Below are 14,461 nucleotides of genomic sequence, written 5' to 3' on the forward strand. Positions count from 1 at the left end.
CAAATCTATAGATTGGGCTGCTGGGAAGGGCCCACACAGGAGAGCTGCACCAGTCTGAGTAATCAAAACCTGGGACACTATACGTTTGCTACAGCGATCAGCGCTTTCTGAGGATAAATTGTTGTTGGATATATATATATATATATATACATACACACACACACACACACACGCATTGCTAAAAGAGACTGCATGAAAGTCACACCGTGCTCACTCAGGAGGACATACTCTAACTGAGACACTGCCCCTGTCATATGGCTGCTCCAAGACACACAGACAGAAACCCACTGCCCCAACAATCTCCAAGTAAGTGTTACTGTTGTTGGAAAACTAATCAGCTACTGTGGCAAAAGGCACCGTCGCAGCCAAGAATCAGGGTAACAATGAGCCAGAATTACTAAGTGTATAATGTTCTGTCCCTGCAGCTGTGGTAGCTTAGAGCTGGAGTTCTAGAACTCCAGTATCCTGCTCCACCTACCTGCAAGGAAGCCCTACACTATATCAAACCTTTTTAATGTATATAGTGCATAAATTGTATGCAGAGTGTGTGAATATATTGTTAACATTTGCAATTATCTTTACAATAAGCCCATCTCTATATCTGTATATATCCCCCCTCCCATAAAAAGTAAGATTTTCTTGTAATGGAGACCATCGCAGCTCTGAGGCGTATGACTGACCTTACGTAGAACCCGTCTCCAGGATGCTCTTTGATTCGGTTAAATTCCTCTACTTTCTGCTGCACCTTTAACTTGATATTGTCTGCCGGCTTCATCATCTCTAGGTAAGCTTCCTCTGCGGTTTTATTCCTCATATCAACTGAACCATACTAAGGGTGGGAAAACACATACTTTAAAACATAGAACAGAAAGAGAAACATAAAAGGAAACAAAGCAACGCAAGAAGTACATGAACAGTTTATAAATGTTTTAAGCAAAATAATTGTTAACCCGCTTAAAGTTGATGGAGAGCGAAATTGTGTTTTTTTTTGGAGTGTGCCTGGTTAACAAATCAAATGTACGCATATGTGTCCACATACATCTTGCTGCAGTTGTGTCTAACAGCCACTATTGGCCCGCCACTTCCAGCGGCAGGCTTTTTTTGCCTTCCAATTCTAGCTCACCCGCGCCAGGTATGCATGCATGTATGCAAGTATATATGTATACACTTGTATCTGTATATGTATCTGTATGTGTAGAATTATATAAAAAAAAAACAACATATCTACATAGTAATTAGCCAATAAAAGTATTACTTATTAAAATTAGACGTAGTGAAGAGAAGGGTAAATGATGCAATATTAGCAATTGAAGATATCTGAGGTATGCAGGCGGAGGAATGAGTCAGGCAGGCCATAGGAACTAACGTGTTTGAAGGAGATACATGTGATGAGTTGTACTCCTCAGCGCGCCCCGGTGCCGAAAGGCTAGAACATGTACAATATCCAAAAATTATGGCACTCAGGAGGCAGAAGTAAATGAAATCAACCCCTGATATATATACAGTGATGGATGACAACAACGATGGCACTCAAAGGTTTATTTCAAGTTGAAGTGTATTTTTAAAAGAATCAAACACCCCTTTGTCAAGGTATAGGTTATGCAATGGTTTATTATACTCTTCAGGAATCACTTGAACATCAATTTGCTACATCTATTTTTGATTATATACTGGTGTGACTATTGTACTCTGTATTACTTCAACCCTTTTTATTCTGGGAATTAAAGAATTTATATTGACCAAGTCTGCGAACACTTAACCAGCATAGTCGAATCGCATGAGACCAAGACAAGCTTGGTTATCCCTGATATGGATATATCTGATGCGAACAAGTCAGAAATGCCCATAACCTTCCAACAGCTTCCGCTCCAGGAGCAACCTTTGGAGCCCCACTGCTTCCTTCCCCCAGTGCCAGCCGATCACTGCTGATTGGACAGCCTAGGGATTTCCCACCCACTGTGCAGCTGCAGAGATTACTAGCCACTGGTGAAATGTAAAAGAGCAGCCCCCCCCCCCCTCCCTGCAGAGCGAGCAACAGACATGAAAATCTAAAGATGCGATTTTCCAATCATCAGTGGACTGATCCTATATCATCCATGAATGTTCAAAACAGAAATTACTACCAATTTTTTAAAACTTAATTCAATCATAAAACCATTGACAGTTTCCTAGCGTTTTTGGAAAAATTATTAGCCAGTGGTTAAAGCCTTTTCCACATACTTCCAGAATCAAGTCTCCTGTTAGTAGCCCCTCGAGTCCTCCAACCACATTATCCTCTTCTAAAGCCAACACATATATGCCATGTAGGTTCCCCCCACAGATCTGCATTCCCAGCTCCACAGGAGATTTGGATAGTGTCACTGTGCGGAGCTCAGAATGTCTCTTTATGCCATCCACAGGTGCCCTGGTAATAATAAAACAAAAAAGGAGGCGTGATTTTTAAAAAGGGGTAAACACAGCAATTATTTTGAAAATAAAGTACAAAAATTTCTAAAAAAAACATGAGATAGACACTCTATGTGGGGACAGCCATGATTACAGTATATGGGGAACAAAAAATATATAAAACAAGTCACCTAAGTGAGCTGTGAGGGCTTGTGCTGGGTGTCGTCTCCTTTGAAGGCGGCGTCATGGTCCCCTCATCTTGCTCACTCACAGTATCAATGACGGAATGATTGTCTGGAGTTGCCGCCCCACTGCCGTGAGGCGTGGAATGCAATGTACTTGTATCCAGCCGAGAGCTGTTGGAATTATTAAGACAGCAGATAAAGAAATGAAAAAAAATGTATGCACAGGATTTCTCTGTGTGATGAACACCTAAAATAGGATATAAATGCTAAATAGTCAAACAGACTGACTTTTACATGGCCTTCTGAACTACTACAACCACATGGTAAATCTCACCTGGATCGTGAATGAAGAGGTTGGCACATGTGGGGGTTGTACTGGGCCAAGATAGTAATGGTATCACACTGCTGCCCAATGATTAGGCGTGCTTGCTGTTCAGTGGCATTCCTCAAGTTTATTCCATTAAACTACAAGAAAAAGCAGAAATCTCAACATTAAACAATTGGACCAGCTGTTAACAGGAGGTTTTTCGCTCCTTCCATGAACAAATACAGCACAATGTCATATATCACAGCATATCAACATTGTAATGACTGAAAACCGTACTTCCTCATCTTTGCATCCACAGCTAATGCCAGTTACGTTAGTGGCTTTCAGAATAGAATCAATGTTCGCTCGCCACTCTTTGGGTTCGGTGTCTTGCTTTGCTCGCCACAACTTTACTAAAGGTAGTAAATGGTGGTGTGGACCCAGGGTGGATTGGGTTATGCTACTTAAGTTCCGTAGTGTAAACTGTGGCCGCAAAGATGAGGAAGTCCCCTGCAGACTTGTGTCAACCAACTTGAATGTGCTATACATTCTCCTATCCTTCAATTAAAAGCTGGTTTTAAGGTTTTAGAGGCTGTCAATTTAAAAACAAACCTTTATATGTTATGATTATCAAATGTTTGGATAAGTCCAGCTCTACTGAGGGGCTCTGTGGTATTCTCAAATGTGGGGGAGGGAGTTACTGCAGAAATGCAATCTGGGTGGGTTTCTTCACAAAGGCAATGTGAGATATATACTGGTGCAGTATGGTTAAAGTTTTTTTATATTGAATACGGTAAAATACAGGCAACCAATAGAGGGACTGGCAGAAAGGATCAGCAGCAATGACCAAGCAACACAGCTTTAGTAATATTATTGTAAGCAGTGCTCACAAAAACCTATAAACACTTTATTTACATAAATAAATGAGAATTTGTTACGGACTTACCTACAATAAGTCCGTCTCTGGCCCCCAGCGGCTATAGTGAGGAAGCCAGGAACATCACTCACAGCAGATGGACTTTTTCAAACTCCATGTACTTCATATTACATATTTTTACTAGTTAGCTGAAAGTTGTATATTTCATTTCCATAACTGTCATTAAGATCAAAATGCTTAGACCAGAGTTTTCAAACCTTTTTAAATAATGGCACAATAGAGTATCTTTTTTTTTTTTTGTCACTGCACCCCTTGGCCAAAAGTTTCTCATTAAGAAATATAGAAAAATATATTAAATTAAGTAAACTGTGTGTATAGGTCATCCTTGTTTAGATATGTGGTGAGAGAATGGATTTGCTTCTGTTTGTCCACATCATTTATGATTGGAAGCCACAAGCACTAGTTTTGTCAATCACATTGACCATACATAACTTGAATTGGTCCTAGACCACCAATCCACGGTACCACTGCAAGTTTGGGAATCACTGACTCAGACATTTAAAATGTAACAATAGGAAAAAAAAGGCAGTACCTCTAACAGCTGGTCCCCGTATTCTAAACCAGCTTGTTGTGCGATGCTTCCTGCCATCACCTTGGAAACAAAGATTCCCCCATTCTCACCGCTACCAATTGAAATTCCAAGGGGTTCAGCTCCTTTTTGTACCTTGACATGTCGTGGTTCATCTACTAGTGGTCTGTGGAGAAAGCAAAGAGCACAATTAATCATTTACTGCAGAAGTTCCCCACAATGAAATATTTGTTCTCATTCAGAACTGATTTAGAACTAATTCACATTTATGAAATTCTTTGATACATTAAACACTTGTTAAAGTTTGTTAAGTGTTGATCCAACAGGTGTACACACAGCCTCCTACCAGATCCATCAGATGGGCTATGATGGACATGATTTGTACTTAAGAATTAAGCTAAGCAAGCCCTTACAATAATCAAATCCAGGAAAGACGCAATAATGCTACCACAGTAGCCTATTCTCGGGACTTATGCTATAGACCAGTGTCACATACACCACCACAGAGATCTTGCTCTTTTGACGTCATTTTAAAACATATGGGCCTAATTAATTAGCCTCAAAAAGAGATAAAAGCACAGTTTTAAAATACCAACCAACCAGCTCCAGTCACTTTTCAAACACAGCCGGTAACATGGCAGTTTGGAGAAGATTAGCTAGCAGTTTACCTCTCTCCAAGAGAGATATATGCTGCTTTTGAGACCACTTCTTGGCCAGTCTGAAGTCATAACATGAGTAAAGCTGGGTACACCTCAGATAAAGTGCAAAGGACACAATGTTATGAACGATTTTTCTTGAACTCTCGGACAAATGATAAAGAGTATACACACTGTGCGATCTTACACATGACCTAACAATATATTGTGCGATCTTACACATGACCTAACAATATACTGTGCATCGCTAGTTTGTTAACAATATATCAGGCATAAATGTAGGTGGTGCACACTGGGCAATGTGCTTAAACTCATTGGTGATATCAGTTTGAGCTGCATGCACAACCAACCTGAAGACACAGAGAAGACTCATGGGAGTCCATACGCAGCAATACTGCATACACAATGGACGATGTGAATGGTTTTAAAGTCCACAACCGTCGGATTCGGAGACATCATTAAAAAAAAATCGTCCAATGTGTACCCAGCATAAGAGAATAATAGTTTAAAAATAGAATGTAAAGCTGGCCATACAGCTACAGATCGATTGTCAGATTGGGCTGGTTGGAACAAAATCCTGGTAATGGATGAGAGCAAATGACAGTTGACCATTTGCTTTGAAATGCTGGAAAACTGCCAAACTGCCATTCAGATATTACCAGGTTTTTGTTCCAACCAGCCCAATCTGACAATCGATCTGTTGATGTATGGCTGGCTTGATTCTTTATGCACTTGTAAAATAATAATAAAAATTCAACAAGTACCTTTGTCCAATTTTCTGGTGGTGTACCCTGTCCACAGCAACATTACTTAGAAAAAAAGCAGTAAGTTCTTTCAAGGCCAGATCTAAGAAAGTGCCATGACCGTAAATGTGCTAAAGACAGTGAAAATGACCTATATAACATTCCAGCGAGTATGTGTAATAAAGCAGTATTCAACAATTGCATTTAACCATTGTTTGCATTATACCGGGCATGTCCAACGTTGGCCCTCCAGATGTTGTGAAACTACACATCCCAGCATGCTTTGACACAGTTTTGCTATTAGAGAATGCTAAAACTATTGCAAAGCATGCTGGGATGTGTAGTTTCACAACATCTGGAGGGCCAACGTTGGACATGCCTGCATTATACTAAACAGCATACAGTATCTGGATACATCTGTCATTTTATTTTACGTTCAAAGCCCATCCCAACACAAGAAGACCACTGCATGCATCAACATGCAAGAGTTGGAAAAGAAAGGAGGCCTAACAGATTAAAGACAATGAAAGGCAATTTAAACCCCAACCCAATGCAGGCAGTCAGAAAATGGATCTCATGGGAACCAGCAAGCAAATGCAAACCCCCAACCAATACAGCCAGTAAGAAAATGGGCATTGAAGACCCTTAAACGTAATGTAAACCCGCACTCAACGCAGCCAGTGAGAAAATAGATGGAACTGCAAGACAGCTTTCCAGCATGCCACCGGAAGGAGAGGTTACGAAAGGTTTATGAAAAGCAGCAGAAGTCGAGATAAACATAGAATGAAAAAGACAGACAAGAGGCAGACCTCAAGCATCTTACTGAGGAAAACCTGGGCCTAGAATGAGCTGGAAGTCTCAGTAAGGACCTAGTTCGAAAAACATATCTGGAAGATGAGAGGTGAGGAAAGAAGTAGTAATGGCTTGGGGGTGAAGTGAGGGAAACATTATAAGGGAGAAGATGGGTAAGGAATGTTATGACAAAGGAACAAAAAACAAGAGTGGATTAGAGGGAAAGATTTCAAAGGAAAAATGAAGTGGGCAAAGAGTGTGGACCACAAATGGTAAGAAGATAGTATTGCCAGAGAGATAGCAGGGTTGCACATGGTACACAGCGAGTATAACACAAGTAAAGCATTGCATGTAGTTTGGAATAGAGGAGGAATAACAGACCATGTTAGTGGAAGGGAAAAGAGGAAAGAAAAAGAACATGAATTAATAATAGCTGACATTTAAGAGACAAAAAACATCATGAAAACCATTACAAACACAAGACACGTCATTCATGGGTAATACGTCATTCTCCTGTGCGGCATCACTATTGCGGTTTGATTAGTCACAGTAGTGTAAAGCTTTCTATAATATTAGCACATAGTGTTCATTGTAGCACTCTGCGAACACCTGCAGTCATGTCTTGCTTGTGATTGCATGTTCTGCACATGTGGAAAAGACCAACAGATTCTTGAAGGAAAAAAGCCTTCCAGTATCATTGCTGTAGTGTTCATTGAAAGGGTGTATGCTAAAGCATACCTATGAAGTCTTAAGTAGGTTTTCTACTTTGTCTGCCCCATTGGCCTTTAAAGACTTGGACACACATGCACACAAACATAACGAATGATGCAAGATAGTTCTTTGCCACTAGACCATGTCCATATGCTATTTTGTTATAAGAATGGCTAACACGTTAGTATGCATTACAGCCCGCAATCCCTCCTTGAGCCACCCAGGAACCTCCCGGTCGGTCATTTTGCATACAATATAGAGAGTTGTCTGAAGTCGGATGGATCTCTGCATACAGTCAAAGATGAACAGCGTACAAGCCTGTGGTACACTTTTCCTGCATAAAAATGTCCACTTGCCTACTTGTTACACCCATTACAGGATCCTAACAGCTCAATTTTTAATTGCTACAAGTTACATACAGTATTTAGCTTCCAATGCATGTGAAGCATGATAAAAATCCATCTGCAGTTATCCTTACATGCTGCTCCTATCCCTTGCAAGAAATGAAATGACAGGACAAGAACTTCTCCAACAAAACAAAAGCAGTGCAGGCGAACCAAGTGTCAAGCCTGCTAACAATATAAATTATAAAAGAGAAGCAGCTCTATCCCATTCAGTTTACTCTGAATCCTTTAGTGCTGACACAAGGAAGCCAACAGGAACAATACAAGACCACAGCTCTATAAGAGGGGAACCAAAAAGCTTCCCCACCCTCATTTTTACCTATTTCCCGTCATATGAAAAAAAAAATAGTAAAAAATATTACATGAAGGATGCACATCAGCAGTAACAAGTTCATTGGTCCTGAAGAAGGGTGAACCCTCTATCAATTAGCAGCTAACTTGGATATACTGTAGAAAAATAATTAAGGTTTTACCTGTCCTTTCTGCGTTCCCCCATGGGAACAGTGCTGATGGAGATCCTGGGTAAGCTTGCAATGGAGTTCTGGGACTGGTTACTGGCAAATGATGACGTCTCCAAGTTGAGTGGAGAATGAGGGGGACTGGCCAGACTGGGGCTGCTACACTCAGATTGTGATAGTGAACCTGAAAGTATAAAAGCATTATAGAATACACCACTAAGCAGAGAAGTAAGCAAAACAAAGGGGTTTATTCTAGTTCATTCTTTCTGACAAAATCCTTCTTAGATGGACAAAACCATGTGCACTGCAGGGGGGCAGATGTAACATGTGCAGAGAGAATTAGATTTGGGTGAGTTATTTTGTTTCTGTGCAGGGAAAATACTGACTGCATGATTTTACACTTCAATATAGATCTCACTTTGAAGAAAAACCCCACCCAAATCTAATTCTCTCTGCACAAGTTACATCTGCCCCACCCGCAGTGCACATGGTTTTGTCCATCTAAGAAGGATTTTGTCAGAAAGAATGGACTAGAATAACCCCCAAAGAGTGTATGGATAAAGAGTTGTGAGGGAGGAGGCATCGTTAGCCAGATCCATATGAACGAACAGCAAAACTAAAGAAAATCTATTCCAGATTACACAGCACAGATTTATAGTAGGATGATGTGTTACTTTACGAAGATAGCCAAGGGCAGGGGTGTATCAGAAGAGAAGGGGGCTCATGGGTAGATTTGGGTGGGGTGTGCTCAAACTGAAATCTAAATTGCAGTGCAAAAATAAAGCAGCCAGTATTTACCCTGCACAGAAAACAAATACAGTGCATCTGGAAAGTATTCACAGCACGTCACTTTTCCCACATTTTGTTTTGTTACAGCCTTACTTTTCTCTCAAAATTCTACACACAATATCCCATAATGAGAAAGAGAAAAAAGTTTTGGGGAGATTTTTGCCAGTTTAAAAAAAAAACAAGAAATCACATGTACTGTACTGTACATGAGTATTTACAGCCTTTGATTGAGCTCAGGTGCATCCTGTTTCCACCTGTGATAAATTCAGTTGTTTGGACATGATTTAGAAAGGCAAACACCTGTCTATATGTGTAAGGTCCCACACTTGACAAAATGCACCTAAAGGATGCTCAGACTATGATAAACACAATTCTCTGGTCTGATAAGACCAGAATCAGCAGCAGTAACTGGGAGACTAGTCAGGATAGAAGGGAAGATGAATGCAGCAATGTACAGAGACCTCCTGGATGAAAACCTCCTCTAGGGCCCTCTGGCCCTCAGGCTGGGGCGACAGTTCATCTTTCAGCAGGACAATGACCCTAGGGACACAGCAAAGATATCAAATGAGTGGCTTCGGGACAACTCTTTAAAGGTCCTTGAGTGGCCCAGCCATAGCCCAGACTTGAATCCGATTGAACATCTCTGGAGAGATCTGAAAATGGCTGTGCACGGACGCTTCCCATCCAACCTGACAGAGCTTGAGATGTGCTGCAAAGAGGAATGGGCGATGCGGCACAAATATACTGTGCCAAGCTTGTATTCCGAAAGACTGGAGTCTGTTATTGCTGCCAAAGCTGCATCAACAAAGTATTGAGCTAAGCATGTGAATACTTCTGTACATGTGATTTATTTTTTATACGTTTTCAAAAATCTCCCAAAAACTTTGTCATTATAGTGTATTGTGTGTAGAATTTTGAGGGGGAAAAAAGAATTGATTCCATTTAGAAATAAGGCTGTAACCTAACAAAATGTGGAAAAAGTGAAGTGCTGTAAATACTTTCCGGATGCACATGGTACATTTGCCACACCAGCAGTGCACATGGTACATTTGCCACACCAGCAGTGCACATGGTTTTGTCCATATGAGAAAATGTGCAATCAAGTCTGAATTAGACCCCTAATACAGAGCCCAGACTAGTGGCTAGCCCAAACCAGAGAGCTTCATTCTGCCTACAATATGCAGAGGTTAAGGTCATATTTATAAACAGTTAAGCAGGGATGCAGGGGGACACTAGGAATTTTTTGTGGATTACAGTGCAGCATCAAGCAGGGATGAAGGGGGGGGGGGAATTACATACATTACATTAAGACATTACATGCGGGAGGACACATGCCCGCTTAGCTGCACAGCGCCTAGGCAGCCATCGGCGGCGCCACTGGTCGCCGCAGCAGCCAGGTGGGTAACAATATAGTCTTGGTGATGGATTTGGGGCGTGGCTCCCCTTGGGTTGGTGTAACCGAGTTGCTTTCGGGGTGGCACACCCTAACATTTAACAATTTTTCACTAATATTATACTTTCTAGCACTACACTTTTTAACCTCTAGCTTCTCCTGCTTTCTTATTAACACACTTAAAGCTTAGTTTTTCACTTGTGTGCTGCCCTGGGGTGACTGGCTTATGCTGGCCTTTTTGGGGGTCCACGCCCCAGATTCAAACTTAGTATTAGGGCCCCACCAGAAATGAGGTCACCGTGAAGCTGGTTGGTGGGCAAATATTTGTTGGCCAATGAATATACCAAGAACCTCTATTATTGATTGATTAATAATATGGAGTGTGCATCTACGGTTATTGCTGTAATGACATGCTTAAAGCTCCATAGAGCTGCATAAAAATATCAACACGTTCGGGGCGAGATTGGACTAAGAGGGGGTCGAGTTGTGGAGTCATTGGAGGCTTTTCCACACTGTTACAAGTAACTTATGCCTAACTGAATTGACATTTGCATCATCCTGACTGGTTTCCCATATTAAAAGGGTATAAGTTTGATAGGAGCTTACCCCTTTCTGAACCCATCGGGCACCTCAGGTATCGTGGTGTTAAGGGGATTTTAATACGCTCAGTTCTTGAGGATCCTGAAAGTTAGAAACCGATAAATTAAAGTAAAATTAGCATATTATATAACAATGATTTGTCAACAGTCATTGTTTTCTAGATAGAACGTCATTTCAGCTTCTACAGTTGAATAATGAGTCTTGCTGCAGACTTCTCAGAAAATTAGAAAATAAATAATTGCTTTGCCGACACAGTATTGTGAATAGAACTTCATACATACATTATACATTACTTAGTTAAACAATGATATAGTTCCATGTCCAAAAAACAAAAGCACATGTAATAGCAACAAGCAAAATGAACATAATACACTGCACGGCACAGAGGAAATCATGTACTATGAGCGCGAACACTTTTTACCCACATAATCTGTGATGTGTCTTGTGACAAAGTGACCAACTGGGACGAGAGTGGACCGGACCACTATCTAATACATTAACAATAGGATCCATAGACGAGTCCCTGGTTTCAAAAGACCCTGTGATATCATACTAAAGAATGCAGTATGCATAACACCTTATATATAAATTTGAATATTTTCTATTAAAAAAATGCAGCTTCCCTTTCAAAACTAAAAACTCTTAATAGTTCTTCTGAAACATGTCTATCAAAAATATCCCTAATGGCCTGTTAGTTGGAATCAAAGTAAGGTCTCCAAAAATAAATGTCCTTATTCAGATTGTCTCCACAAAGAAAAACCGGGGCTTTCACAAAAGATTTATAAACGGACACAGCGTACTTACCGAGGCGAGCACTAGAAGGAAGAGAGTTGGAGCCGTGGGGAACTCTAGGACGGGAGGTATCACAGTATTCACCTGGGTGTTTGTGACTCAAGTCTAAGCTTAAGCGCCCATGGTGTTGTGCACTGCAAGACATGACAGATGGTTAGGAATTCAATTTCATTTTTTTTTTTCTTACAGAGAAACATATGTAAGCAAACCACCTTGCTAAGCAGAGAAAACCCCTTTAAAAAAAAAAAAAAAAACTATTATATCTTTAGGTATGATCTATGTCACTATTTCTTTCTAAATGCGGCAGTTACCTTTTACAGTATTTTGAAGCCACCAGCAGACATTGGCAAAATAAATGTCCACAGCATGCTTTCCACTCTACATTAACACTACATTTGCCCTTGTAAAAACACAGTTAGTGTTCACTCTAGGTCAGGGGTAGCCAACCCAGTCGACGAGAGATACCAACATTTAATGTTTTGCAGGTCTCCTCACAGAATCACAACTGAAGTAATTAGCTCCACCTGTGGATCTTTTAAAATGTGTCAGTGAGTAACGAGTACACCTGTGAAGCAGCTAAGTGGTCTGGAAATTGTGAACGGTTGGTAGCACTCGAGGACTGGACTTGGCTACCCCTGCTCTAGGTTGTTTAAGCAGGGCACTGTGCCCCATTTTTAAAGGGCAAAATGTTTATGTAGCTCCCCGCTAAAACAGCTGGGATGTCAGTCACCATGTCTGCTGTCCAAAGTGATCGGGGAAGCCCAGCACCTACGTAGATGCTGGGCACACCCCCACAGAAACATCGGCTGTCCCGCCCACATATATGACATCGCTGGGCGTGGGCCCTCCCACCCCCACTTTAGTGACGTCACCCACATTATTGATGTTGCATTCAAACTGCCCCCTTTCCCCACGGTGCCCTGTCCTCGTGTGATCCTGGAGGGATCACTAAACCGTCTATACTATTTGTGTTATTTGCTTTATTATGATTGCTGAATACCTCCTGAAAATTAGAATAGGTAAACTTCTACCTATCGGAGTGAGCCCACACTGCAGCTGCTACCTTTCTGTACAGATAGCACAGACACTTTAGTTGTCCTAGCATCATTTCACCAGTCCTATGGCGCTTTGGACAAAAAACAGTGGCGGGGTACCAATGTGGAACCGAACCAACCGACTCGTAACTAACAGGATTGACCCCCTACCTAGTGTGCATAATTTGCTACAATCTCTTGGTCACACACATATGAGTAGAGAACACATGGACTGAAGTAGTAAGACCATTTATTCTGACTGAAAGCACATAATCCATTATATTTGACTTTTTCAGTGGTTCCCCTTTCTATCAGTGTACTGAATAGTCTTATCTCATTCCAGCAAGGCTTAAAACTTCTACTTGTCCTGGTGGAAGAACTTGGGACCACATTTGGTTGCTCCACTGGCAGAAGCCACTATACTGTACGCAGTCTAGCAGTAGTGAAACATACTGCACAAGCCTTTTCTTTTAAATATAGTGTCTGACGTACACAGCTGATGATCATACAAATAGGTCTGAGTACACTAGTTTATAGTCAAATAAGGAAAAAACACAAAGGCAAGTGGTTAAAGCTAAGTACACACTGGCAGTATCTGTGTATACACAGCTTAAGGACTTTTATGATTGTTGTGCAAAGCGTGTTTGCAGTTAGCAACAAGTGACTTTCATACAGAAACTTTACAGCCACAGAAAATGGTAAATGTGAATAGAATACAGAGTGATTATGATGCATTACCTTTGATGAAGGCCTGTGGAGGAGGGGCAGTTACTAGAAGGGACCCGATGACTCCAAGCGGTGTAGATTGGGTTTCTTAAAACTGCTGTCACAGCAGGACATGGCGCCAGACTTCGGGGTACAGTACCTGAAACAAAATCCCATGATGTCAATTTTAGGCAGTTGTTCTAAAAGCATACCTCTGTATTAAAACTAAAGGTACTTGTTTCCTAGCACGGCCACACCGATTAAGATCGGGGTGGTCGTGCTGAAAAAAAATCGGTCGATCGCATCGCATGCGATTTGGTCGCATGCGATGCGATCGACGCGACCGACCGATTTTTGACCCGATTTTTTTCATTGAATCCAATGTAAATTGGGTCCCTGGGACCCAATTTTACATTGTATTCAATGAAAAAAATTCCCAACCCCCCCAAATTGAAGCGCGTAAACAGCAGCCCACGATAGACGCATACCCGAAGCGTGGCGAGCGCAGCGAGCCCGCGAGGGGCGGCGGTACGCGTCCTCCGACCTTTTCATGCCCTACTATCCACTAGGGCGTGGAGTGAGAATAGAATAGTGTGGCGAGCGCAGCGAGCCACCGAGCCCGAAGCGTGGCGAGCGCAGCGAGCCCCGCGAGGGGACGCGGATACCTTCACAGGTAAACGCGTCCCTTCGCGGGCTTCACAGGTGTCCGCGTCGCCACGGACACCTGTGAAGCCCGCAAGGGGACGCGTATAACTGTGAAGGTATCCGCGTCCCCTCGCGGGGCTCGCCACGCTTCGGGCTCGGTGGCTCGCTGCGCTCGCCACACTATTCTATTCTCACTCCACGCCCTAGTGGATAGTAGGGCATGAAAAGGTCGGAGGACGCGTACCGCCGCCCCTCGCGGGCTCGCTGCGCTCGCCACGCTTCGGGTTGGCGTCTATCGTGGGGCGACGACGGGGACATCTATAATGTGAAATGGGTCATATGGACCCATTTCACATTTTTTTACATTTTTACACCATTTCAATGTTAAAAATTTTT

General features: G+C 41.9%; 1 protein-coding gene across 4 annotated transcripts in view; it reads right to left on the bottom strand.

Annotated features, from left to right (window-relative positions):
• Positions 1–14,461, bottom strand: part of DLG5 (discs large MAGUK scaffold protein 5) — a 123,957-nt gene that overhangs the window by 20,005 nt on the left and 89,491 nt on the right. For 2 of the 4 annotated variants that reach the window (XM_083146254.1, XM_083146253.1), the window contains exons 18-28: positions 13,454–13,580; positions 11,694–11,815; positions 10,896–10,970; positions 8,123–8,291; positions 6,552–6,665; positions 5,764–5,808; positions 4,347–4,509; positions 2,905–3,035; positions 2,577–2,741; positions 2,221–2,404; positions 681–829 (exon numbers count right to left, since the gene is read on the bottom strand). In XM_083146254.1, coding sequence (XP_083002380.1) covers positions 681–829; positions 2,221–2,404; positions 2,577–2,741; positions 2,905–3,035; positions 4,347–4,509; positions 5,764–5,808; positions 6,552–6,665; positions 8,123–8,291; positions 10,896–10,970; positions 11,694–11,815; positions 13,454–13,580 — 1,444 coding nt within the window. The remainder of the gene's footprint in view (positions 1–680; positions 830–2,220; positions 2,405–2,576; positions 2,742–2,904; positions 3,036–4,346; positions 4,510–5,763; positions 5,809–6,551; positions 6,666–8,122; positions 8,292–10,895; positions 10,971–11,693; positions 11,816–13,453; positions 13,581–14,461) is intronic. The other 2 variants (XM_083146255.1, XM_083146256.1) reach the window with 2 other exon arrangements.

Source organism: Crinia signifera, chromosome 6 (assembly GCF_055691185.1).
Source record: "Crinia signifera chromosome 6, ASM5569118v1, whole genome shotgun sequence".
NCBI classification, from domain to species: Eukaryota; Metazoa; Chordata; class Amphibia; order Anura; family Myobatrachidae; genus Crinia; species Crinia signifera.